This window comes from Hylobates moloch, unplaced genomic scaffold, assembly GCF_009828535.3.
Source record: "Hylobates moloch isolate HMO894 unplaced genomic scaffold, HMol_V3 SCAFFOLD_19, whole genome shotgun sequence".
Taxonomy (NCBI): Eukaryota; Metazoa; Chordata; class Mammalia; order Primates; family Hylobatidae; genus Hylobates; species Hylobates moloch.
In genome coordinates, this window is record NW_026652294.1 from 7,591,586 (window position 1) to 7,618,876 (window position 27,291).

Here is a 27,291-nt window from a genome sequence, read left to right on the forward strand (position 1 = left end):
GAGTGATAAACTCTTTATTGGAGGAATATTTGGATTAGCTAAAGAGGAGGCCCTTAATTTTGCTTTGAGAGAGGAGCTGGTAGCTTTGGCTATCTCTTTAAAGATGGAAATTAATTGCTGGTTAGATAAGGTACATGTATGTAGACATTGTAGGAGGAAACTCCAGTGCATAAAAGGGCAGAGGCACATAGAGACAGAAAGCATATTCAGTTTGGCATGGTATTGCTGCAGTGTAAGTTATCCAGGGGTTAAGAGGGCAGAGAGGATAGTGCCGGTAATGGAGGCTGGTGTCAGTTCATGAATGGTTTAGTGAGCTTGGCTGAGGAGCTTCGGTTTTATCCCAAAGCCACAGGGAGCCATAGAAAGCTATTGAGCTGAGGAAGATGTGGCCAGAACGGCTTGTAAAAATTGGCAGGATTCTAGGTGCAATGGGTCACATCTGTAATCCTAGCACTTTGGGAGACAGAGGGAGGTCTTTTTCTCTGAGCCCAGGAGTTTGAGACCAGCCTGGGCAACATAGTAAGACCCAGTCTCAAAAAAAAAAAAAAAAAAAAAAAGCAAGTCCCCAGCTAAATCGCAGGAGCCCCGATGTGCGGAATATCAGGCTCTACCAGCAGCAACAGTTTCCCTTAGCTACAGGCTACAGCATCTTCTCTCTAGATGGGCAGGCACCCCCTCTGTCCATTGCCCCTGCATCTAGAACCCTAAGATAATCATTTGGTTCTTTTCTCCCAGTTTCCCTCCATTGGGAGCTTTGGATACATCTCAGTGAACACCTGAGGCTTAAAACCCTCCTGATACAATACAGAAGACTCCTGAAAGCCATATATAGGATTCAAATCCTGCCAATGACACTTAGCTTGCTGCAGATCTTGGACAAGTCGTCTGCCTTGCATAGAGTTTTTCTTGCCTAGTAAGGGGGGTATGATAATCTCAGCTGATTGGGCTGATATAAAGAACACTGGACCATGGATTTGAAAGGAGTCATTAAATTGAAAACTCTAAGACAATGATCTCCTGGCCAGGCATGGTGGCTCATGCCTGTAATCCCAGCACTTTGGGAGGCCAGGGCTGGTCACCTGAGGTCAGGAGTTCAAGACCAGCCTGACCAACATGGAGGAACCCCGTCTCTACTAAAAATACAAAAATTAGCTGGGCGTGATGGCGCATGCCTGTAATCCCAGCTACTCAGGAGGCTGAGGCAGGAGAATCTCTTGAACCTGGGAGGCGGAGGTTGCGGTGAGCCAAGATCATACCATGGGCAACAAGAGCGAAACTGTCTCAAAAAAAAGACAATGATCTCAAAATATAACATAACATCCCCACTGGCTCTCTCCTTTCATTCACCGGTGTCAGCTATTGGAAGATTTTAGTTTCTGAGCACATGATTTTATAAGACCTCGTGGAACAGGTAGGCAGACAAGGTGTGGGGTTGATCTAATGACACCCTGTTTTTTTTTCAGAGCCAATTTCTAATTAATTCCCATGGAATGTTTCCACTGGAAACAAACTAATCTGGAGACAGAAGCAATTCCAACAACCAAGATATATAATTGAGATAATCGCTGTGCACAAATAACATCTGTGAGCAGCAGATGCTAACACCTGGCTCCAAGGAGAAAGTCGGAGATGATGTCTGCTCCAGGGCAGCAGTTGCTTTTTCTCTCCCCCTATTTGATTCATGCTTCTGACCTTTGTCTCTTCCACAGAGGAAATACATTATTTGCTTTCTGTTAAATAGAGAAGGATTTGCACTGAACTCTTTAGTCGTTTACTTAATTGATGCTGGGGGCTGTATTCACCTCTTCCTTCTGAGAACAAAGCTGCCACCAAGTCATTGTACCCTCTAAATAGCTCTGAAATGCATCCCCCGTCTCTCTCTGCTTGTATTACAGTCCTCCTGAATATCTAGTACTTGGATTTCTCTCAAGTTGGCTGGCCTCCGGTCTTGTCTGAGCAATCTTTGTACTGTCTGATCTTTGGAGAGAGAATTTTAAAATGTAAACGCAAAGTTGGTCCTTTGTGTGTTCAAGATCCATTGGTAGTTTCACATTGCCTTCAGCCTAAAGTCCAGGTTTCTTCCCTTGACCTACAGGCATGCATATTTTGGCACCTACCCTCCTGTCACCCCTCACCTGAAGCTTAGAGTCCTCTGCACCTGCCCTCACCTCTTCACCTTTGCCCAAGCAATGCCCTTGGCTGGGTTCTTGCTGCTTGCCCTGATCCCTCTTTGCCTGATAAGCATCTAAGCATTCTGTGAAGTTGACTTTGGGTGTCTTCTCTTGGAGCCCTCTTGGATCTCCATGGGCTGGGTGAGGGTGCTGCCTCTCCTTCCCCACAATCTGTTGGGCCCGCCCCTAAGTTAGTACTTGTCACTCCCTGTAATTATTCCTTTGTTTCCATCATTTTCTTTCTAATCTCTTACGGGCAGGGACTGGGGTGAGTAAACAAAGTAAAAGACTTAGCCAAAGTCACAAAGGTAATTAATAAAAATCCCAGCCTGGGTTTGAACTGAAGGAATCCGATTCAGGTACCTGGGAATTTAACTACTCACTCCCCCACCCCAGGCCACCAATGCCTCCTGTTGGTCCTCTGCTGTCTCGGGGCTATTACATCCTTTTTTAATTTTTTTTAATTTTTATTTTGAAGCAAGGTCTTGCTCTGTCATCCAGGCTGGAGTGCAGTGGTGCAATCGCAGTTTACTACAGCCTCAACCTCAAGCAGAATACAGGCATGCACCACCACACCTGGCTAATTGTTCTGTATTTTTACTAGAGACAAAATTTCTCTATGTTGGCCCAGGCTGGTCTCGAACTCCTGGGCTCAAGTGATCCACCCGCCTTGGCCTCCCAAAGTGCGGGGACTATAGGCCACATCTTCCCTGGACACCCTGAGTGCTTCTGTAGGTACTTCCACTTGGGAATTCTGGCTCAGCTCCGGTGTTTACTTAGATGGAGCCACAAAGCCTTGTGTGACTCATACACCGTGAGCTCCCAGCAGTGGTTAGTAGCCCGAGGCTCTCTGTTAGTGCCTAGAAGACTAATAACCCTGGATTCATGCTCAGTGCTCTTAATTGGGACATTTATCACTGTGTGTCATCCATGCTTCCATGAGACATTGGAAATAGTTAATAAGCACTGGGAAGATGACCCTGATGGGAGTCTTTTGTGTGTGGGCACCTGGGGAACATTTTTCCCCAGCCAGGAACTATGGAACAGGTGGCTTCCTGCGATGTTTTATTTGAAGAGCCTTTTTTTAAAAGATTATGTTGGAGTGAATTGATTCAATATTAACATAACCTTCTGTCAGAGAAGATAAAGACAGAATTGTAATTGGTTAAAAACATGGTTATCACAGGCCTGTTCACCCCACAAATATTGACACATTCAGTGCTATGATGAATGAAGTGGGAAGAGGCTGGTTTCATTATAGGCAAGAAGGCGGGGATATCTCCCCAAAAAGACCTGTTACCATTCAGTCATGGAGGGCCTGTCAAGGTTGTGATAACTATTCTACAACAACGATATTGACGGGGAACATTGATTCTTTACATTCTGCCAGTCATGGTGCCAAATACATCAACGTCATGACCTTGATTGTATCCCCCAAACCCACTTGAGTGCAGTGAATTCTGCAACCGCAGGAGCCTTTTCTGTTTTGAACCAGTGTGTGGGAGTGTGACTGTATACAGCAAGTGCTCAGTGAATGAGTAGGGAGAGACCGGACAGGTGGTGGCCAAACTCCAGAGGAGACAGCTAGTAGTATGCCCTTTCTTTTCTTTTCTTTCTTTCTTTCTTTTTTTTTTTTTTTTGAGACAGGGTCTTGCTCTGTCACCAAGGCTAAAGTGCAGTGGCTCAGTCATGGCTCACTGCAGCCTCAACCTTTCAGCCTCAAGCAATCCTCCCGCCTCAGCCTCCCAAGTAGCTGGCACGTGCCACCATGCCCCACTAATTTTTTTTTTTTTGGTAGAGATGAAGTTTCACCATCATGTCCAGCTAACTTTTGTTGTTGTTGTTGTTTGTTTGTTTTTTTGTAGAGGTGAGGTTTCACCATGTTGCCCAGGCTGGTCTGAAACTCCTGGGCTCAAGCGGTCCTCCAGCCTCAACCTCCCAAAGTGCTGGGATTACAGGCTTGAGCCAACACGCCCAGCCTATGCCCATTTTATACAGGAGGAGGCTCTGCGTAGAGGAAAATTGCTCAAAGTCACAGAGATGGATGGAACTGAGATTTAAAAAAATATATTTTGAAAGAATTTAAAACTTACAGAGAAGTTGCAAGAATAGTTCAAAGGACTTATGTAAGTTTTTCACCCAGATTCATCAACTTTTAATATTTTTCCACATTTGCGATCTGGTTCTCTCTGTAAATTTTCTGAATTATCTAAACGCAAGTTAAAGACAAGGTGCCCCTATATCCTAATCAAAATCACAAAATTTAATATTGATAAAAATCCTTCCTTCCTTTTTCTTTCTTTTTTCTTTCTTTTATTATTTTTTTTTTTTTGAGACACAGTTTTGCTCTTGTTGCCCAGGCTGGAGTGCAGTGGCGCGATCTCAGCTCACCACAATCTCTGTCTCCTAGGTTCAAGCGATTCCCCTGTCTCAGCTTCCCAAGTAGCTGGGATTACAGGCATGCACCACCACGCCCGGCTAATTTTTTGTATTTTTAGTAGAGATGGGATTTCTCCACGTTGGTCAGGCTGGTCTCAAACTCCCGACCTCAGGTGATCTGCCCACCTCGGCCTCCCAGAGTGCTGGGATTGGGCTCACAGTGTGAGCCACTGTGCCCCGCCTAACAATATTTTCTAATCCAGGAGTTGGCAAACTAGGGCCCAAAAGCCAAGTCCAGCCAACTGCATATTTCTTTGTGGTTTTTGTTTGTTTATTTTATTATAGCTGGTGAGCAAAGAGTTTTTTTTGTTTGTTTGTTTTTAAATGGTTACATTTAAGGTGGTTATGTAAATACCCACATATATACTCGATTTTGCCTCTTGACCTGCCAAGCCTAAAATAATTATTATCTGACCCCTGATTTTATCTGCTTTTTAAATTTTGCCAATTACCCCCCAATGTCTGTTATAGCAATTTATCTCCCAATTTAGGATCCAACTTGGAAAGTAAAACTGCTTCCATTATTTTCATGGTGTCATAGTTCCTCAGTCTGTCTTTTTTTATGATACTGACATTTTTGGAGAGTTCAGGCCAGTTGCATTGTAGAATGTTCCTCAATTTTGGGAGAACTGGAATGTGAACCCCTATTTTTTCCAATTTCAGAGCCATTTTTATTTATGCAGGTCTGAGATTCCCAGGACACAGGACTTTCCATTTTAAAACCAGAAAGTCCCAGACCAAAAGGGATGAGCTTGTCATCCTAGCACCAGTGTCTCAAGCACTGAGTAATCCTGAGGAAGATAAAATCTCCTTACCCTCCACCTGGCCTTTGCAGTAAGGCCAGTTCTCAAAAGGCACCTGGTAGATTTAGCAGAAAGGGTGATGAACCAAATGCCAGTGTGAGAACCTGTCTCCTTCCACACAGGCCTTTTGTCTTCTGTCTTCCCATGTTTCTCGTTAGAGAAATTCTCACCATCCATATGTGCTGGCCTTGTATCTTGCCTTTTTTTCCTCTATTTATGCATGTGAGCCATATTGATATTACTGCGTGTGTTTTAGGCAATTAAAGTAATGGCAAAAAGTAATGGCATTAAATTAATGGCAAAAACTGCAGTTACTTTTGCACCAACCTAATGATTGGTTTATTGTTCTTGCTGTTGTATGTGACTACCACAACTTACCTTATCCATGTTGCTGTTTATGGATATGCGGGTTTTGTCTAGGTTTTGGTTATGAATAGAGCCACTGTGAACATTTTTTTGCACATTATTTATGGGAGGGGAGCAAATGTATGCATTTCTGTAGGGTGCATAACTAGAAGTGTGGTATCTCTGGTTTTTGGCTTTAGCAGATACTACAAAATAAATTTCCAAGGTACCTGTAGACATTTACATTCCCATCAACAGAATATGAAAGTCCTACTGGCTTCCTGTCATGGCCAACAGTTGGTATTATTATCAGTCGTTGGCATTTTAGCCATTCCGAGGGAAGAATATTTTTTATTCTATTTTGCACTTCTCTGATGTTCACCTTTTCTAAGTGTATCATCCATTTAGGTATTTATTTTTACCTGCCCAAGGCGTATGCTTATTTTTCTGTTGGGTTGTTTGTATTTTTCTTAGTGATTTGTGGGATACTTTGATAGAAGCTCTTTGCTACATATGTCTGTTGCCATTATTTTCTGTCACTTTAGGGTTGACCATGACATTTTCTCGGTGGTGTCTTTTTATGACGAGAAATTCTTGATTTTGATGTAATCTCATGGGTCAGTGTTAAATATCTTAGAATCCAAATTTTAAATCAGTTGGTCAGGCAGAGGGTGTTCTGGTTACCTGGATATTCTGGTGAGGTGGGAGTGGTGCAGGATGATGGGCCAAGACTCTGTGAACCCCCAGAATTTGAGACAGATCTCAATTAATTTAGAAAGTTTATTTTGCCAAGGTTGAGGACGCGCGCCTGTGACACAGCCTCAGGAAGTCCTGACGAAGTGCCCAAGGTGGTGGGGGAACACCTTGGTTTTATACATTTTAGGGAGACATGAGACATCAATCAATATGTGTAAGAAGTACAATGGTTTTGTCCAGAAAGGCAGGGACAACTCGAAGCTGGGAGGGGGCTTCCAGGTCACAGATAGGTGAGAGACAAATGGTTGCATTCTTTTGAGTTTCTGATAAGCCTTTCCAAAGGAGGCAGTCAGAATATGCATCTATCTCAGTGAGCAGAGGGATGACTTTGAACAGAATGAGGGCAGATTTACCCTGAGCACTTCCCAGCTTGAATTTTCCCTTTAGCTTAGTGATTCGGGGGTTGAAGATATTTTCCTTTCACTGCTCGTGGTTCCATCCCTCAGTGCCCAATCAGTTTCTGTTAGGATTTGAATTACGCGGGTGGTTTCCAAGCTCATGTAGGTGTGCACACACACACGGTGTGTTTTTTCTTTTTAGCAAAATAATCCACTTATTAAAGAGAAATCTCATTAAAATGCCCTCTGCCCTGACCATTAATAGTGTAACTGAAAATTGGATTAGTTGCTGGCCGCCGCATGTAGAGTCCAATTAACAAGAACCAGGCCCGGTACAAGAAAAGTGAGTTTATTTCTGAGGCTAGCTTGGGAGACGGGCACAAAACATCCTACTTTAAATGTGCCGCTTTACCTTTGGAGCAAAAAGCAGACACTTCCATAAGGTAAGGGGGAGAGTGAGCAAGGGAAGGGGGTCTCCCTGCTACCAGGCAGGCAGTTGAGTTGGCACCTTTCTGGGCAAGAGTAAGTTGTAAAAGTGGCCGAGTGGTCGTGCCTTAGGCATGCCCTCCTGAGGAAACCTCCTGGAGGGGGTACTTTCCTGGGGACATGCTTTGATCTCCAAATCAACTGTCTGCTCTGGAGGATAAATTCATCTTGGAGCACACAGATGAACTTGCTCTATAGGGAACATTGGGTGAGGGGGAGGTGAGAGGTTATTTTGCATTTCAAAAAGGGCTAAGTTAGGAAGTAGAGGGAAAGGGGAAAGGAGAAAAGAAGAGAAAAAAAAAACCCAGTGTCTTAGAAAAATGGGGGTACTTGGTTATAATTGGGCTTCCCTTGTTTCTCCCAGAGTACCCTCCTTCTGGCTCTGAAGAAAGGGACCAGCTTGGGTATGTGGGGTCTGGTGAATAAGGCTGTGGTCACCCTCCCTGTCCAGGTCATTTCCTCCTACAGAGGGGGATCCTGCCTACATGTCCCACCCCTTGTCCTTCCTGTGGACACTGTGGGTATCTGGGTTAGAGACCTATGCACAGAGGATGGGGGAGAACTCCTGGTGGCGGGCTTCTTCCCAGGGGTGCATGCAGTGCAGACAGGCTACAGAGTCAGGCAGCCCTGGCTCACCCTGCGGGTTCACTGATGCTGCTGAGCTCACGTGTCTGCCTCAGTCTCTCAGTACACCACGTGTGTCGAGTTCATACTATGTCAGGACCCAGAGTTGAACAAGAGCCAAGTGGCTCTCCCGGAGCCCAGTGTCCAGTGGGGAGACAGACGTGGAGGCACAAGACCTGGTGCTGTTTAGGGGAGCAAAGGGGTGCTGGAATATAATAAAAGAGGGATGTGAATGAGACGGGGGTCAGGGAGGACCTTTTTTGGATGTTTTATCCTGTTCTTCTATTTTTCTTTCTCTCTTTGGAGCATCAGTGTGATCCAGATTCATCATCACCAGAGAGGAATTCACGATGGAAGCTTTTGAAGTCTGTTCAGTGGTGGAGGATTCAAGCAGTCCTTAGATCCTAAAATACAAAAAATTAGGAGGACTCTTGAACCCTCAAAGAAATAGACTTAAGACAAGTGAAAGGAGGCCTGCTTTACTCAGCAGGTGGTGAGCGTATTCCACAGGGCTTACAGGAAAAAGCTGTGGACTTAAAAGAGACCTCGGTTCAGATTCTGCCTCCTTCACTATTAGCTGTGTGACATTGACGAGTTAACTAACCTGTCTGTGCCTCAGTTTCCTCATCTGAAACTGAAAGCAGCTACTTCCTAGAAATGTTATATGTTATAAATTAACATGTCTTAATCAGCTCAGGCTGCCATAACAAAATACCGTAAATTAAACTAGGTAGCTTCTCTAACAGACATTTATTTCTTATAGTCTGGAGGCTGGAAGTCTGAGATCGGGGTACCAGCATGCCTGGGTTCTGTTGTGGGCTCTCTTCCTGGCCTACAGACAGACAAATGCCTTCTCTCTGTGTCCTCACATGGTAGAGAGAGAGGAAGGAACTTTCTGGTGTTTCTTCTTCTAAGGGCACGAATCTCATCATGGGGGCCCCACCCTCATGACCTGATCTAAACCTTATTACCTCAACAAAGCCTCATCTCCTAATACATCACATTAGCGGGTGGCTTCAACATACACATTTCTAGGGACAGAATTCTGTCTCTGGCAACAAAGTAAACACTTGATAGAAAGCAGTTGTGATTATCCTACTACTACTAATAATATTTATTATTACTTTGAAGAAAATAGAAAAATAAACATTCAGGAAGATTTTTTTTTTTTTTTTTGAGACAGAATCTTGCTCTGTCACCCAGGCAGGAGTGCAGTGAGTGGCGTGATCTTGGCTCACTACAACCTCTGCTTCCCGGATTCAAGCAGTTCTCCCACCTCAGCCTCCCAAATAGCCAGCATTAATGCATGCGCACCACCACGCCCGGCTAACTTCTGTATTTTTTGTAGAGGTGGGGTCTCACCATGTTGCCCAGGCTGATCTCAAACTCCTGGCCTCAATCGATTCTTTTGCCTCGTCCTCCCAAAGTTCTGGGATTACAGCTGTAAGCCACCATGCCCAGCCAGGAAGAGTTTTGATACATTGATAAGTGATGGTCTGGAGCAGAATGTCATGAAAATTATGGAATATTCAATATATACCCAAATAGTTAAAAGGCACCGAGAGTAGCCACCATACTGTCTTAAGATATTCTCCCCTGTGGCCACTGTCATCAGACTTCTGGGCTGCACAGAGCGTTGGTGGACCTGGCCTGACATTCTTTTTTTTTTTTTTTTTTTTTTTGAGATGGAATTTCACTCTTGTTGCCCAGACTGGAGTGCAATGGCGTCATCAGCTCACCACAACCTCTGCCTCCCAGGTTCAAGCGATTCTTCTGCCTCAGCCTCCCAAGTAGCTGGGATTACAGGCATGCATCACCGCGCCTGGCTGATTTTGTATTTTTAGTAGAGATGGGGTTTCTCCATGTTGGTCAGGCTGGTCTTGAACTCCTGACCTCAGGTGATCTGCATGCCTTGGCCTTCCAAAGCGCTGGGATTACAGGTGTGATCCACCGCTCCTGGCCGACATTCTTAATATGTTTGCATTTAACAATTTTGTTTAATGTTAGGGCTGTCTCTAGTTTGAGCTGTGGGTGATTCCCTTCAGGGAAAGCCTTAATGTTGAAGGTTGGTTCTTTCAAGTACCCTGACGGGATGTCAAAGCCTGGGATGTGTTGAGATTAGCCTTCCAAAGACACCGTTTCTTAACCAGAATGCTTTCCCTGTGGTGTTTGTGATGCAGTATTTTTAAATCCCCTCAGTTGTTCAACCAGACCCGGAAATCCAGGTTCTAACCATTCTGCCCAAAGACTGGAATTTTTCCTCTCTACACCTCATTCCATATGTCTAGTCAACTCATCTAGTAGCTTAACAAATCCTAGCAAACATTTTACCCAGGTATTTAAAGCAGGCAGATGGCTTCACATAGAGAAGTAATGCTATTCATCAGTTTGTAGTTGATGTATATGCGGTAGGAATCTCAATTGGCCTCACACTGAATGAAACAGAGGTGGGTGAGGGGAGAGAATGCCTAGATTTAGCTCAGGAACAGAGACTAGTGTGTAGAGGAGTCTTTGGGGTGGCCCAGGAAGGGCAGGGGTTTGGAGTCTCAATCACTAGCACACAAGTCTGACCTTGGGCAAATCACTTCTCCCTGGGCTGCAGTTTTCTCATTTGTGAAATAATGAAGGCTGACTGCCTCCTTGCAGGGCTGTTGTGGGCTATGGTAACAATGAATTTCAAGTGGCCTCGCAGTGCCTCATGTAGTGAGTGTTGAAGAAATCTCCTTCCCTCTTTCCCCCTCATTGAGTAATCAGGAGAGGGAAATATTGAACCTCCTATGGGTAAGGATCCATACACAGAACAGGTAAACAGTAAATAATTATTACTCTATCACAGGGTTTTGGGTGGAACCACTTTGATCCAACTTTTTTGGTAGATTAGCATCAATTAACACTATGGAAGTGTTTGGTTTTGCTTTTTTAAGAGATGGGGTTGCCCAAGCTGGAGTGCAGTGGTGTGATCATAGCTCACAGCAGCCTTGCATTCCTGGGCTCAAGGAATCTTCCTGTCTCACCTTCCTGGATAGCTGGGACTACAGGTGCTCCACCATGCCCAGCTAATTTTTTACTCTCTATAGAGATGAGGTCTAGCTGTGGTGCCTAGGCTGGTCTGGAACTCCTGGCCCCAAGTGATACTCCCACCTCGGCCTCACAACGTGCTAAGATTACAGGCATAAGCCACCATGCCTGACAGATAGCAATGTTTTTTGAGTGTTTATTCCATAGCTTACATCATGTATGCATTACCTCCTTTAATTCACTCACTCATTTGTATCTGGATTTTGGGTGGTAACCCAGTTCAAATTGGCTTGCCTAGAGAAAGGGAAGTTATTGGCCAAAATATCTGAAAAGTTCTGAGGCTAGGACTGCCTTCAGGTTTGGCTAGATCTAGGTACCCCAATCATGTCATGAAGATTATGTCTCTGCCACCTTTTAGGTCAGCTTTAAGATACAACAGCAGCTTATATCTTAAGCATGTTCCATCTTGTATTCTTAGGCAGACTCTTCCATCTTGCCCAGACTTTCCAAGCTTTTATCCTGCTTCAGAAAGAGTGAACTTTATTTTCATAGTCTCAGCAAAAATCTTGGTGTCAACCATGTCGTTATTACAGAACCAACCACTGTGGCCAACAGGAGGCGATGCTCTGATTGGGTAGGCTGGGTCATGTGCCCCTCTCTGAGCTTGGGGAGCAGGATCTGCACCATCAAAGCACATGGATGTTTGGAGATGGACATTTATCACAGGGAAGATGGGGTCCTTCTCTCAAAAGAATGGGGAGTGGATGCTGGGCATGTACCATACCACATTTTTTGTACAGAGCGTCTGTAGTGGGCACTGTTGTTTCCAAGGGAGTGCAAGGTAATGGCTCAGAGTGGGAACTTGATGACCAGACTACCTGGGTTCATATCCCAGCTCTGCCATTTAGTACTTGAATGACCGTCAGTAAGTCACTCAACCTCTCTATTCTTCGGTTTCCTCAACTATAACAACAGGAATGGTTGTTGACCCTACCTCAGAGTGCTATTCTGAAAGTTAGATGAATTAATACATGAAAAGCATTTGGAGCAGTGCCTGGCACAGAGTAACAGCTCATCCTCATAACCTTCGTGCATGGCATCTCCTAGGCTTGTACAGTGCACAACTGATACAGCTGTACTCAGCAGTCCTACTCAATGAACACAAATCATTTTGTCCCCCATTTTTTGGATGATGATATGGTTTGGCTATGTTCCCAAACAAATCTCATCTTGAATCAAAAGTAGCCGCCATAATTCCCATGTGTCATAACAGGGAACTGCTGGGAGGTGTTTGAATCATGGGGAGCAGGTCTTTCCTGTGCTGGTCTTGTGATAAAGTCTCATGAGATCTGATGGTTTTATAAAGGGGAGTTTCCCTGCACATGCCCTCTTGATTGCAGCCATGTAAGACATGCCTTTGCTTCTCCTTTGCCTTCTGCCATGATTTTGAGGCCTCCCCAGCCATGTGGAACTGTGAGTCCAGTACACCTCTTTCCTTTATAAATTATCCAGTCTCAGGTATGTCTTTATTAGTAGTGTGAGAACAGACTAATACACATGGGAAAAATCAAAGTTCAGTAACCTGCCCAAGGTCACAGGCTCATAGATAGAGGTACTGGGACTGAAATCCAATTCTACTTAACCTTTGGGTCTGCTCCTAACCACCACATGATACTGTATGACGTTAAATATCCCCCCGGTGGTAGAGAACATAGAGAGAATGTAACCTCTCCTTCCCTCCTGTTCTTTGACCCTAGATGGAGCTCATCTCATCTTACCCCTGTGAACTCCAGGCTTCCAGGACCCACAATCACAGAAGAGTCAGGGCCCCACCAAATATCCCCAGACCAAAGCTTAGCAGCGCTTAATTTATGCATAAGATCTGAAGCATGTTTCCCTCTGTAACTACAGTATGGGGAGGACTTGGAATGAACATTTTACTATTTAGTAGAAGAAGGGTCCTATCCCAAGGGAATAGTAGGCAATGAAGCCCTCCGTAGATGCCTGCCTTGCAGAATTCGAGCAGATCTGGGGAAGCCGGGCTGATTTAATTAGAGAACAATAGAATGACTTAGTACGTGCCAGAGGAAGGTGCTTTTTCTAGCTATTGAAAGTGTTTTGGTGCTTTGTACCCACATACTTGTGCCATTGTTCTATTAATTTTACAAAAGGTAAAAATTGGAAGAGAAACAAAAATCGAATGAACTTAAACTAAAATCAAATCAGTTGTGTTGTTGAGGGTCTATTGGGGTCCAGCCCACACTAGGTCGGGAGAGAGATGGAAATTGCGGGGCCTTCATCTCACCCTAAACCTCTCCACCCCTGAGAGGCCTTGTCCATGGGGACGTGATGATTACTCGGAGTTGAAAGATGGGAAGTGTCAGCTGTCACCTCAGGTCCTCATTGTCACACTGGCCACAAGGGTTGGAGAGTGAACGTCAATAATTCTTCCCTGTCGCCTGTCAACCCAGCCACCTTTACTTCCCACTGCTCTCTGACGGCTCTTCCCGGAGCTCCTCAGGGGAAGGCATTTTCAAAGGCGAGTCTGGCCAGTGTTGCGCCACTGAAGGATCTGATCTCTGTCCTTAACGTGACTTGCCACTGACTTCATAAAAACATCAGTCAAACAGCCTCCGTATGGGAATAATGTGCAGTGAATTCTTCTTATGCTGAGTCATCCATAATAAAAAATCAGCCAGAGGTGGCCCCATATTTCTTTCTGCTGCCTAAAGTGTAATAAATTGAAACTTTTAAAGCTCAGCATGAAGACAGCTTGTCAGCAGCGGCCTGGGGCCTGCCCCGTGGAGGTCTTGGGCTGGGAAATTCCTCGTCTGGTCCATCCAGATCCTCTTAAAATCTAGACCTGCCTGACTTGTGTGCCTCTGGGTCACTGACCTCCCTCTACCCATCCCAGTGGAATAGGAAGGCTAAAATTCCTCCTTAAGATGGTCGATGCTGAGGCCCTGCTTATCCTGACTGTGTAAACTTGGCCCATTCTTTTGGCTTCTGCTTCATTTTCTTTCTCTCTAAAATGGAGTTAAAAATTCCCACTTCTCAGGGATGAAAGGAGCTCACAACGACAATTGTTACCATTTTGTAATGTTTTCTCACTGCCAGACACTGTGTAAGCACTTTGCATGTTTTCATCCATGTATCCTGCAGACATCCTATGATGGAACCATCCCTATTTTACAGAGGAGGAAACTGAGGCATAGCAAGATGGTGCTGCTGGGAGAAGCAGACTGCCTCAGGTCTGGCTCCAGTGCCCAAGCTCTGAACCACACACACAGTGAAATCTGGCACTTAGTGTTGGTAACGTTGGTTTCCTTCCTCTGTCCTTCGGAATGAATGTGTTCATCCCTGGCAGGCTCCAGGAATGATGCATATTTCCACCACATTTGCTCAAACTCCGAGTTCTGTCATTTTACAGACTCCCAACTTAGTCCAGGCTCTCCTGATACTGCCTAAGAGGTTTCCGTTGTAGCACGAAACCACTGAGCTGTTTTCTCTGCAACAGAGCTCTCTCTTTATTTTGATCCGTTCTGTCTGTGTGGTCAGACCTTCCAGTGAGTGGCTTTCTATGAGGGGCAGTGAAGCTCAGTGGTTAAGAGCTTGGGCTCTGGCGTTGGAGCACGCAGGCTCTCCACAGACCAGCTCTGTGATGGTGAACAAGTCACTTCCCCTCTGTGTGTCTCAGAGTCCGCCTTTATCAAAAGGTCCTAATGGTGGCACCTTTATCCTAGAGGTACTGTGGGGCTTTCATGAAGCAAGGCAGAGAAAGCACAGTGCCTTGAACATGGTCCCCAAGCAACAGTAGCAGGTGGGACTGCTAATGCCAAAACCATCAGGGCCGAGATAATCCTATCTCCAGCCCAGTATGAGCTAAGAAGGCCAGCAGCTGTCTCCATTAACTGCTGTCTGTGTTCATCTCTGTCTGGGGATAAGTCGTCCCTCTCTCTGCTTGCTCCAAGGGAAGAAGGGAAAGGAAGGAGCATTTCTGGATCATGCACCATTATGCCATCTATAAAATGGGGTTAAAAATAGAGCCTCCTTTCTCCGGGGGCTCCGAGGACTGGCGGAATCATGCTGCTGAAACCCTCTGCTGAAGTAGGGGCTGGGCAGATGGGAACTGTGTCATCGTGTTCTGCTTTGCCCTGTTGCTTTATTTACAATGACTCTCTCTTGCCTCCTGGCTCCCAGCCCAGCTCCTTGGCCTGGCAGAGGGGCCCTGCGTGAGGCCTCCTCTTCCACCATTAGTTATCTGACATCATCTCCCTTGATGGCCCATCTGCTCCTGCCGCCCAGACCTTTTGTTGTTTGCACACCCCACTGTGCCGATTCTTCCATTTCTCTCCACTTCCACCCCTTCCACCCTGGCTGGAGCACCTCCACCGCCTCCTTTCTGCAGGACCATGGTGACTCCCTCACTGGCTGCCCTATTTCCAATCTGGTCCCACCCTCCCCACAGCAGCCAAAGGGAGATTAGGCCACCTACCTCCTTAGAAACCATCCATGGCTTCCTGGCAGACTGAAATAAAATCTAAGCTTTGCAGCCCAGCTCAGAAGCCTCAGAGAGGTGACCCCCGTCCACATCTTCAGCATCTCCTCCTCCTCTCCTCCTCTGTACAGCTGCCCGGCCGCACTAGTGAGGTTTCTGTTCCTCAGCACCACCGTTAGTTCCTGTCTCTGCCTCGGGGCCTTTGCACTTGCTGTTGCTGCTGCCCAGTGCACTCTGCACATGGCCATCTACTTCACATCTTGTTTCTTTCTTTCTTTTTTTTTTTTTTCTGAGATGGCGTTTCGGTCTTGTTACCCAGGCTGGAGTGCAATGGTGCGATCTTGGCTCACTGCAACCTCCGCCTCCCGGGTTCAAGCAATTCTCCTGCCTCAGCCTCCCAAGTAGCTGGGATTACAGGTATGTACCACTATACCTGGCTAATTTTTTTGTATTTTTAATAGAGATGGGGTTTCACCATGTTGGTCAGGCTGGTCTTGAACTCCTGACCTCAGGTGATCTGCCCGTCTTGACCTCCCACAGTCCTGGGATTACAGGTGTGAGCCACCGCGACCGGCCCTTCCTTTGCATCTTTTAGGTCTTAGCCTAAGTGCTTCTCCTTCATGAGTCCTCTGACTTCTGCTCAAAAAAGGGGCTGGCTTTGCCCTGCCTGCCTTCAGGGGAGCCCTATCACCCACCTCCTAGCCATGGCAGAGGCACTTGAGTTACCTGCTGGAAAATAAGACCAGGCCTGACATCTCACTTCCTCTGTCCATTATGCTCCAACAAGGCCAATTACTACCTTCCTTTGCTCTACATCAGTTTTCTCAGTGTGTCTCAATCCCTCCCATTTGCCGAGTGAAATGGGCCTCCAGCCCTCTTTTGCTGGGCCCAACTGCAGGAATACATTGTTCTCAGGGCTGGAAAAGGGGGCTTTGTGAGTTGTGGCCCATCCCTCTCTGAGCCCCGAATGTTTACCTTAGGTGATTTCTAGGAGTGTTTTCTGTTCTGAGATACAGAAAAGGGGGATAAGAGGGCCAACAGGACTTATTGTAGACCTGCTAAAAGTTCAGCACTCTGAATGTGCAGGCATCCTGCTGTGAGCTGAACATTATAAATGAGCTGAGTTAGGCTGGGCATGGTGGCTCACACCTGTAATCCCAGCACTGTGGGAGGCCGAGGCGGGCAGATCACAAGGTCGGGAGTTCAAGACCAGCCTGGCCAATATGATGAAACCCCGTCTCTACTAAAAAACACAAAAATTAGCCGTGCATGGTGGCAGGCGCCTGTAGTCCCAGCTACTCCAGAGGCTGAGGCAGGAGAATCGCTGGAACATGGGAGGTGGAGGTTGCAGTGAGCTGAGATCGTGCCACTGCATTCCAGCCTGGGCGACAGAGCAAGACTCCATCTCAAAAAAACAAACAAAAAAAAACACACAAAAAAACCACAAAATGCTCAGTTCGAGTTCAGAAGAGGCAGCTGCCAATTGCAGAATGGATTTAGGGTATGTGCACGAATATGGGTTTCTTCAGTGGGGCATGTCTGTCACCTGGGGCCATGTACATAAGTAATTGGACGAATCTTGATGACTCCACTTTGCTAGGATAGGAGGCCTACTGTGTGCAGGTGGGAGGAAAAGAGAGAAAAGTGTGAGATAGAGCTTTATTTAAGTCAGTGGCTCTTAGCCTTTGAGGATCTAGTGAAAGCTGTGAACCCAGCAAAATGCTAAATGCTCACATATTTTGCATACCATTTTAAAGGGGGTCTGTGGACCCACTTTTAACCCTAAACCCTGGTTAAGAAACTTCCACTTGGCTGGTTCCCATGGGCCGTCAAACCACACCTCCTCCAGGAAGCCTCCCTCGATTCCCATCCTGCGTTTCCACTGTGCCAGTGTCCCCCTCTTTCCTCTACTGCACAAAGAGGTTGCCATTAGCTGTTCTTGCCTGTCTCCCACTGAGAGGGCAGGGGCCAGTTTGATTGTCCCTGCATGTCCAGTGCCTGGCACTGAGTGGGCATCAGCAAGGATTTGCTGAATGGGACTGAGGAATAGCTCCTGGCGATGCACCAGGGGTGACATTTTGAGTGGGCTCAGAACCTGGCGGCTTCAAATGCAAATTTATTTGCTTTCTCCCAGGTGTGGGTTGATGAATAGCTCGCCTGTAATCCTCCCTCCGTGCCTAGAGGGGGGAGGGAGCTTCAAGAGGCAGCCTGGCCTCGCCCTCTCCTCCCTCCCCCTCCCTCCCCCACCTCCCTTCCCCTCTTCTCTTCTCATTTTCTTTTCTTCTCTTCTCCACCTCTTGCCTGGTCCAGCTGGAGCAGAGTGAAGCCAAGTGTGAGGAGGCCTTGAAGACCCAGAAAGTGCTCACAGCGGACCTGGAGAGCATGCACAGCGAGCTGGAGAACATGACGCGGAACAAAAGCCTGGTACCTGTTCCTTCCTACAGCTGCAGGGACCTGGGCCAGCATAGGCCTCTGGGAGCTAGTGTGGGCCTAGTGTGTGCTCAGCACTATAGGAAGTACAAGGACATTTATTGTAAACTTACTGGGTAGCACTTTGGAGGTACAGACATCCACTGTAGGCCTCTTATGTGCTCAGCTCTGTAAGAGGGACAAGTGTAGACCTACTAGGTGCTCAGCGTTCTGAACGTGCAGGCATCCTACTGTCAGCTGAGCATTATAAAGATATAAGGGCATCAGTGAGGCTCAACTGTGTGTTCCCATCTGCAATGATAAGCAAGGAAGTCTGTTGTGGACATAATGGGTGCTCAGTGCTGTGAATGTGCATCTGATGTGAGCTTGTTATTTGCTCAGTACCCAATGTGGGAACACAACTATATGTTGTGTGCCCACCCTGCTCGCCACTCTAAGTGGTTCTCGGACATCTGCTGTGGTCCTACTGCGTGCTCACCATCATGAGATGGAACTTGTTCCTTATTGTGGGGCTACTGCATGTCCCCTCTAGTAAGTGGAGACAAAGGCATCTCTTGGCCCACTTAGGCTCATCACCAGGAGAAGATTTGAGCCATTTATTATGGAACTACCCTGTGCTCACCCCTGAATGGGGACACATGGACATATATTGTCAATGTATTATTTTGGTGAAAGTTGGATGTAGGTTTCCAAGTCCCCTGTCTGGGTGTACAGGGTTGGCTTAGATTTATACTCAATGTATAAAACCCTAAAGTTTAGGTATAGTTAGAATTTTATAGGCAAATGCTTATCTCAAGATCTCTGTGGGCCTTTTTGTCCCTTATGTTGTTGAAACTTGCCTACAAGCATTCACGCACACACATACACATACATATGCACATGCGTATACACAGGAATGAATGTACATATTCACATGCGATCACCAGGCACACATACAAAATAAATGCCCTCCGTATAGGTAACCTGTGCCTCCAAGTTTATTCATCCACCCAATACATATTTATTGAGCACCTGTTATAGGGCAGGCCTGGTGCTTGCTGCTGAGGTTGTATCTATGGACAGAACAAAGTCCCTGTTCTCAGGGAGAGTGCCGGGGTTTGCATTTTCATATATGTACTATGCACATTTAAAATGTGCACACATAGATTCCCAAGTGGGATTGCACAGACATAAATTCATACACACATACACCCTAAATTCATAGTCACGTGCAATGCCTAATACACACACACACACACACACACACATCCACCCACACACACACACACACCACCAAACTGTTATACCTACCACATGCATTGGTAACCACAGCCACTCTTAAACATTGATGGTCACTCACCTCACACACCTATAGGCAAGCCCCTCTTTGCTCTTGCTCTGGACCCTGCTGCCCATCCCTCACCCTCCCACCTTGCCTTGACCACTGACCTGCCTCCCCTAGGTGGATGAGCAGCTGTACAGGCTGCAGTTTGAGAAGGCAGACCTCCTGAAGCGCATCGATGAGGACCAGGATGACCTGAATGAGCTGATGCAGAAGCACAAGGACCTCATTGCTCAGGTAGTGAATGGGACCTTGGTGGAAGAAGCTCAGGGACTTGGGGTGGGGTGAATGGGGAATGTTGAGAAGGTGATGTGGTTGGACTACTCCCTGGTCTTAACATCTTGGAGGGATAAGTGCACAGAGATAGTTAGGAATTGTACATTTCCTGTGGTCCTAATGGAGGACAATGTCACCTTCAGATGGTGTGTGCATCTCTGGAGGACATGTCCACCACGAAAGATTTGGATTTATTCATGCATCTATCTGCCCATCCACCCACTCATCGACCATTCATCTGCTTATCAATTCACTCATTCACTTTTCCACCCATCTACTCATTCACCCACTTAACTATCCATCTATCCATCATCCGTCCATCTGTCCATCCATCCATCCATCCATCCATCCAGTCATCCACCCATCCACCCAACCACCCATCCATCTGTCCATCCAACCATTTATCCATCTATCCATTCATCCATCCATCTTTCCATTCATTTATCCATCCATGCAGCCATCCATTCATTTATATATTCATCCATCCTACCACCGCTTACCCATTATCTATCCAACCATCATTTTCTTTTCTCTTTCTTTCTCTATTCACCTATCCACCTATCCAACCATCATTTTCTTTTCTTTCTTTCTTTCTTTCTTTCTTTCTTTCTTTCTTTCTTTCTTTCTTTCTTTCTCTTTCTTTCCTTCCTTCTTTCCTTCCTTCCTTCTTTCTTTCTTTCCCTCCCTTCCTTCCTTCCTTCCTTCCTTCCTTTCTTTCTTTCTTTTCTTTCTTTTCTTTCTTTCTTTTTCTTCTTTCTTTTTCCTTCTTTCTTTCTTTCTCTTTCTTTTTCCTTCTTTCTTTCTTTCTCTCTCTCTTTTTCTTTTTTTCTTCCTTTCTCTTTCTCTTTTTCTTTTTCTTCTTTCCCTCCCTTTCTTTATTCCTATCTTTCTATCTATAGCTATTTATTCAGTATTTACTGAATCCTTGCCATGTGTTAGGCACTGTGAAAAATGCTAAGTATATTGTGGTGATCAAAAGCACATCCCATTCCTACCTTCATGTAACTCACAGTTTAGTGGGCTGGGAAGACCTTATCATGTGGTCACCCAGAGCAGAGGGGAGACTTGCAAACGGAGCCCAGAGTCCAGGAAGGAAGTGAATACAATTCTGCAAATCCTGACCTAGGCTGGGAGTCAGGAAAGGCTTCCCAGAGTAGGTGTCATTTGGATGGAGATCTGAGCAAAGGGCAGGAGTCACTTAGATTGGAGTGAGACATTGGGGATTGGGGGTGCCTTCCAAGCAGGGCCTGTGATGGTACATTGGAGAGACTGAAAGGAGGCCAGTGAGGACAATGTGGCACAAGACAAGCTCAGCAAAAGAAGAGGATCGGATCAGGGTCTTAGAGGCTGTTATGAGATTGGGTTTTATTTTATGGTTGAAGGGAATCAATTGGCAAGCTTTTCAGGGGCAAGAGCAGTTGGAGAGGACCAGCCAGCATGCCGCCCCAGACTATCATCTCCATAAAGGCAGGACTCTCCTCTGCCTTGTCCAGTGCTGTATTCAGAGCCAAGAAGAGTGTCTGCCCTGGAGGTGCTCAGTAAATCACTGTTGAATAAATGAAAGCTGACTTTGTCCAGGGGAAAGACAACTCCAGCCTGGTAGATGGAGTGAAGATGAGGAGGAGTGGATGGACGGGCCTGGGAGATGATCAGGAGCCATGAGGGCAGCATGGGTGAAACAGAAGCTTTGGGGTGAAGCTGGGGGGTGTGATGTGGAATCCCCAGCAGATCTCCACATAATGACTGCATAATGGGGAGAACAGCCCCCTCCTTGCAATACACCATCCAGAGGAGAGCCAGGGTAAAATACCTGCCACGCTCTAAATGCATCTGACAGAGGTTGGATCTGAAGGGATTTCTGCTGGACAAAGAATAATAATAACAAAATAATTGATGATATCATCCACGTGGTAACAATCACCACAAAAATAGCCTATGCCACTGTCTACACTTGCGAATCACACTTATTTTTTCCCCAAAGAGAGATTTATCTGTTCAGTTACAAGGGCACTATATGCATATGCCCATAATAAATAATTTAAATAATAAAGACACAAGAAATCGAAAGTAAAGAGGTGCTTCTACCCTCTAGAATTCCTCTCTTCAGAGGTAATGAAGCTCAACAGTTGGTTCTATTTTTAAAAAAACCTTTACTCTCCACTACTTAATTTAATCTCTGAACAAACCCAATACGGAAAGACTGAGCTGAGACTGTCAGTCCATTTTATGAATGCAGAGATTGAGGTGCAGAGAGGCTCCGTAGCTTGCTAAGGCCAGGGTCCAGGTCTAGAACCTCAGTTAAATGACCCTCCGAGTAGCTCTCATCCTTCGGAATCTGGTCCTAGTGCCATGGCCAGCCCACTTCTGTCTGGGTTCTCAAGGGTGTATAATAAAATGCTGGACAGTTGACCAAATCCAGGGGCTTATATAATTGGAGTGACTCAGCGAACATTGAAATGAAAGATGGTGAGGAGGATGTGAGAGGTAATTTTTGGGAAACAGCTATTATCATAGAAGCTCTGAGAGATGTAGACATCTGTGGGTGGGGAAAGTAGGGATTTTCAGGGGTGGTTTCCCAGCAAGGCTTGTGGTCTCAGGGTGATATATATACATTTTTTTTTTTTTGTCTCACCAGTCTGCTGCTGACATTGGGCAGATCCAAGAACTGCAGCTGCAGCTGGAGGAAGCCAAGAAGGAGAAGCACAAGCTTCAAGAACAAGTACGTGCTCAGAGCCATCCTGTAGTTGTATTAGTCAGGGTTTTCTTAGAGGGACAGAACTAATAGGATGTGTGTGTGTGTGTGTGTGTGTGTGTGTATGAATTTATTGTTTGTTTGTTTGTTTATTTTTGAGACACAGTCTTACTCTTTCGCCCAGTCTGGAGTGAAGTGGTGCGATCTCAACTCACTGCAACCTCTGCCTGCCAGGTTCAAGCAATTTTCCCACCTCAGCCTCCCGAGTAGCTGGGATTACAGGCACCCGCCACCATGCCCGGCTAATTTTTGTATTTTTAGTAGAGACGGGGTTCTGCCATGTTGGTCAGGCTGGTCTCTAACTCCTGACCTCAGGTGATCCACCCTCCTCAGTCTCCCAAAGTGCTGGGATTATAGGTGTGAGCCACCGGGCCCAGCTGGGGAATGTGTTAAGTATTAACTTACATGACCACAAAGTCCCACAATGGGCCTTCTGCAAGCTAAGGAGCAAGGAGAGCCAGTCCGAGTCCCAAAACTGAAGAGCTTGGAATTCAATGTTCGAGGGCAGGAAGCATCCAGCACGGGAGAAAGATGTAGGCTGGGAGGCTAAGGCCCATCTCTCTCCTTTTCACGTTTTTCTGCCTGCTTTATGTTCGCTGGAAGCTGATTAGATGGTGCCCACCAGATTAAGGGTGGATCTGCCTTCCCCAGCCCACTGACTCACATGTTAATCTCTTTTGGCAACAACCTCACAGATACACCCAGGTTCAATACTTTGTATCCTTCAACGGAATCAAGTTGACACTCAGTATTAACCATCACAGGGAGGAAGAGAGGGATTCTCCCTGGGCACTTATTTATACTTTGGCTCCTGGAAACTGTTTCCTTCATTCTTTGATTCATCAATTTGTTCAAATACTCACTCAATTCCAGTTGTGTGCCAGGTGAATTGAGACCAGTCCTTAGTGAGACAGACACATGCACACACACTCACTCATTTACTCTTGCCTGTGCTTGTGCGGAATCCAAGCATGCCCCATGCACTGAGACTCAGCGATTCGGTGCAGAATTTTCTCCCTCTGAGAAATGGCTCCAAGAACAAAGAGATGGTGTGTGCAAGACAGGATCACCATCCTCTGCGAAATCTTCTTTTGAAGTCATGGTCCCTCCAAACATCTCTGGCTTCCCGTCATTACCTAAAGGGTTGCTGTTATCCATGAGATTTTCAAAGCTCTTCTAGAACCCTTGTATGTGCCTGCTTAAAGTGACTGTTGGAGTGACCAGGTCTCAAGCAATTTCCTATGGGTGCTGAGTAACAACACGCACAAAAAATGGAACAGCAGCAGTGTCCATTTGCTGGCTGCTTATTATGTGCCAGTCACTAATCTCCTCTAATCCTCACAAGAAAAATGAAGAAACTGAGGCTCAAGGAAAGGAACTGACTTTCCCAGACTCACACACCAGGCAGAAACCTGGCTCCCAAACCCACACTTGCTTGTATCTTTTGATGCCGTAGCTTGTTGCTCACAGACTAGCTTTGCTCCTTGATCAGAGCAGGGAAGGAGAGAAAGGAAGCACTGATTGAAAGTCTTGTTTTCAATTCTGAAGACATAAGAAGCATCACCTCCCAGCACCTGAGACCCAGGATCCGGGTCTGGTGTGAGGGTCCGATGAGGGTCCCAAGATTGACACCCGGCAATTCTTGCTTGTGCAGACATTTAACATGCAGCACACCTGAGCAGAGAAGGAGGTGGTGTGAATAGCTCCTCCCACCCTCCCAGGCTAGGTCCTGCACATGTCTCTGTCCTGGTATCAGGGACAACAGGTGTCCAATAGACTTCTCTCTCATACTTACAGCTGCAGGTGGCTCAGATGCGCATCGAGTACTTGGAGCAGTCCACTGTGGATCGAGCCATCGTCAGCAGGCAGGAGGCGGTCATCTGTGACTTGGAGAACAAGACAGAGTTCCAGAAGGTGCAGATTAAGAGATTTGAGGTACATAGTGATTCATAAATAGTGCTTGGGTCAAGAGTAGGGGGAGCTTTTTGTGTAAGCTTCATCCATCCTTCTATTACTCATCTATCTACTCACATGCCTTTATCTAGACATACATTACTCATCCACTTCTCACCCAAACTCTCTCCCTCCTTCCATCATACCATCACCCCTCAAGCCACCTACCCGTTTACCCATCCATCCTCACGTATGTCTCTCCATCTCCTTCCACCATCATGGGTCCATTCATCCATCCTCCCTTCCATTTGTTCTTCCTTTCACCTTTACTTTTTCCTGTCTTCCTCTATTATTTTTTCTTTAGCCCTCAACCCCTCTGTCTGCCCATTCTTTTATGCATTGATCCAGTTCTTCCTACCTCCATCCACCTACTCAACCACTTACATGCCCAACACTCGTTTTGAACAGAAATTTGTTTTGCACCCAGTGTGTGCTAGGCCCTGTTTTAGGTGCACAGAAGACAGATGTGTGACACAGATCTGCTTTCAGAAGCATACGTCTTTGTAAGCGATGTGGGTAAGATACGTACATAAATATCTGTAATATGGAGAGAGGGCTGTGATGTTTAGAGGATAGAGATCTTTTCAAGACTCAGGAATCAGGAAGGCTTCTGGGAGGAGGTGGCATTAATGCTGAACCTTGAAGGACAGGTAAGACTTGGATGGGCTGGGGTGAGGTTCAGTGATTTCATTCACATTGCCCTTGAGCTGGGAACACAGGTGTTCACTTCTTCAGCTCTGTAGGCCAGTGACATGGGACTTTTACGGAAGACATCACCATTGTCAAAATCCTTCACATCAGCCACTCCACTTGAGGTTTGATACCATCCTGTGAGGCAGGTAGGATAAGCCTTATCTGATGAGAAGATGATCCCAGAGAGGTCAAGTGACTTGCTGAAGATAAAGCCAGGCAGTGTGTGGGATAAGGTAGATTGACACCTGACCTTCACTTCCTCCTGGTTACATGTTCCAATTTCTCCGCAGTCAGCTGGCTTCACCACAGTAAGACAGTGTGTCTAGACAGTTGGGAGGCTGCATTCCTCATTCTGAAACATTTCCCCCTGATCTCCCTAGGGGCATCTGGTCTCCAATAAGGCTGCTATGGATGAAGAACAGAGAGAAATTCTTCTTTGCTTTGACCCTCAGTGGTTCCCAGAAATTGCTCAAGGGATCCCTCAAGGTCTGACTGTCTCTGCAGATCACCATGAAACTTTGATCTACTATATTTTAAGTGATTAAATATGTAAAGTTGGGCTATATCACATGCCATTTTAAAACTTCGTTCTAGCGTAGTGAAATGATAGCAGAGGAGAAAAGAAAATGAGTGTGGGAAAACTTCAAATGGAAAGATTCTATCTCCAAATTCAATTTTGCCCTCTGCCACCATGATTTGAATTTAGTAGAATCCTGGGTCTTTGAGGTGTAGAGATGGGGTACCTCAAAGACACAGTTTGAGAACTCCTTCCACTCTTCCTGCTGTTCTTAGAATTGCTGAACTTCATTTGAGAGGTGAACTAAATAGGAAAGCGTTTCTTTTAGGTTATTAATCGGCATCTGATCTGCAGGCTGTTATCCCCACTGCCTGTGGCTGCAGAAAAAGGGCTCAGAGTCTTTAGCAGGGGCTTGAAATATTCATGTGGGTCCCGTCTTATGTCAACACTAGAGTATTTGCCCATCAGGATCGATTGGTTCCAGGCTTGTTGGCCAACTAATGAATTCTGCAGAACAGTCTTTGGGTTTGTTTTGTGTGGCACTCGTGATGGCCAAAGCACTTTTCTCTCTATTGTTTCATTGTGTCCTCAAGGATTCCCCATCCCCCCGCCACCAGGAAAGGAAAAATGTCATAAAATAGTAGGGCTGAGGCTCGTGAGAGATTGTCTGAACACCCTCATTTTATAAATCTGGAAGCAAAAACACATGTGGGGGAAAGATTTTTGACCTCAGCAGAGTTATCTCTTCATTGCACCAGCCCCTCGAGATAAATAGGAGCTGCTAAAATAAAAAATTAATAATCCCCAACCCTTATCTGGCACATCCTATGTGCCAGGCACCCAAGCCTTCTGCATACCAAATTAGATTCTGACAGCGTCCCTGGGGCACAGGTACTATCATCATCCCTGTCTCTCAGAGGGGCTCAATAACCTGGCCAAAGTCACACAGCCAGGGAGAGGTAGAGGTGGGATTTGAACCCAGAGGGTCTTGGGGGCGAGGTTCTCATAAATATGCTACACTGCCTCTCAGAATAGCAGTTATTTTATTTATTCATTTATTTTTTCGAGACAGGGTCTCTCTGTCACCCAGGCTGGAGTGCCGTGGCATGATCTTGGCTCACTGCAACCTCCACCTCCATCGTTCAAGCAATTCTCATGCCTCAGCCTCCCAAGTAGCAGGGATTACACGCATGCGCCACCACGCCCGGCTAATTTTTGTATTTTTTATAGAGAAGGGATTTCGCCATGTTGGCCAGGCTGGTCTCTAATTCCTGACCTCAGGTAATCCACCTGCCTCGGCCTCCCAAAGTGCTGGGATTACAGGCTTGAGCACTGCACCCGACCATCATTTTTTGCATGTTGTTAATTCTTCATTTTTGTAGCAGACATCAGTATTCTTATCCTGATTATGAAAACACAGGAAACTCGGCAAAGGATTTATCTTCCTGAGGCTCCCTTGTTTCATACCCCTGGCCTCTAACTCCAAGGTGGGCCTGTGTCTCTGCCCCTCCCAGGTCCTGGTGATCCGGCTTCGGGACAGCCTGATCAAGATGGGGGAGGAGCTTTCACAGGCGGCCACCTCCGAGTCCCAGCAGCGGGAGAGGAGCCAGTACTACCAGCGGCGCCTGGAAGAGCTGAAGGCCGACATGGAAGAGCTGGTGCAGCGGGAGGCAGAGGCCAGCCGGCGGTGCATGGAGCTGGTGAGTCCTGTCCCCATCATGGGCTCTTAGCGACTGAAGGTTTGCAATGGGGTAGACCCCCCCTTTCTTAAGACTTCTGAATGGGAGACTCATGGGTTTGGGTCCTGGGCCTCCGGGGTGTGCTGGAAGCCAGGAGAAACAAGAAGGAGAGTGGGCTGAGACAACGCTGTC

The 27,291-nt window shown here is 46.3% G+C and overlaps 1 protein-coding gene across 1 annotated transcript in view; it reads left to right on the forward strand.

Moving 5' to 3' along the window:
- The window catches only part of MYO18B (myosin XVIIIB), a 256,961-nt gene that overhangs the window by 153,547 nt on the left and 76,123 nt on the right, over positions 1-27,291 (forward strand). Inside the window, exons 31-35 of the mRNA XM_032139582.2 lie at positions 17,789-17,902; positions 19,350-19,466; positions 22,141-22,224; positions 24,055-24,192; positions 26,935-27,120. Coding sequence (XP_031995473.2) covers positions 17,789-17,902; positions 19,350-19,466; positions 22,141-22,224; positions 24,055-24,192; positions 26,935-27,120 — 639 coding nt within the window. The remainder of the gene's footprint in view (positions 1-17,788; positions 17,903-19,349; positions 19,467-22,140; positions 22,225-24,054; positions 24,193-26,934; positions 27,121-27,291) is intronic.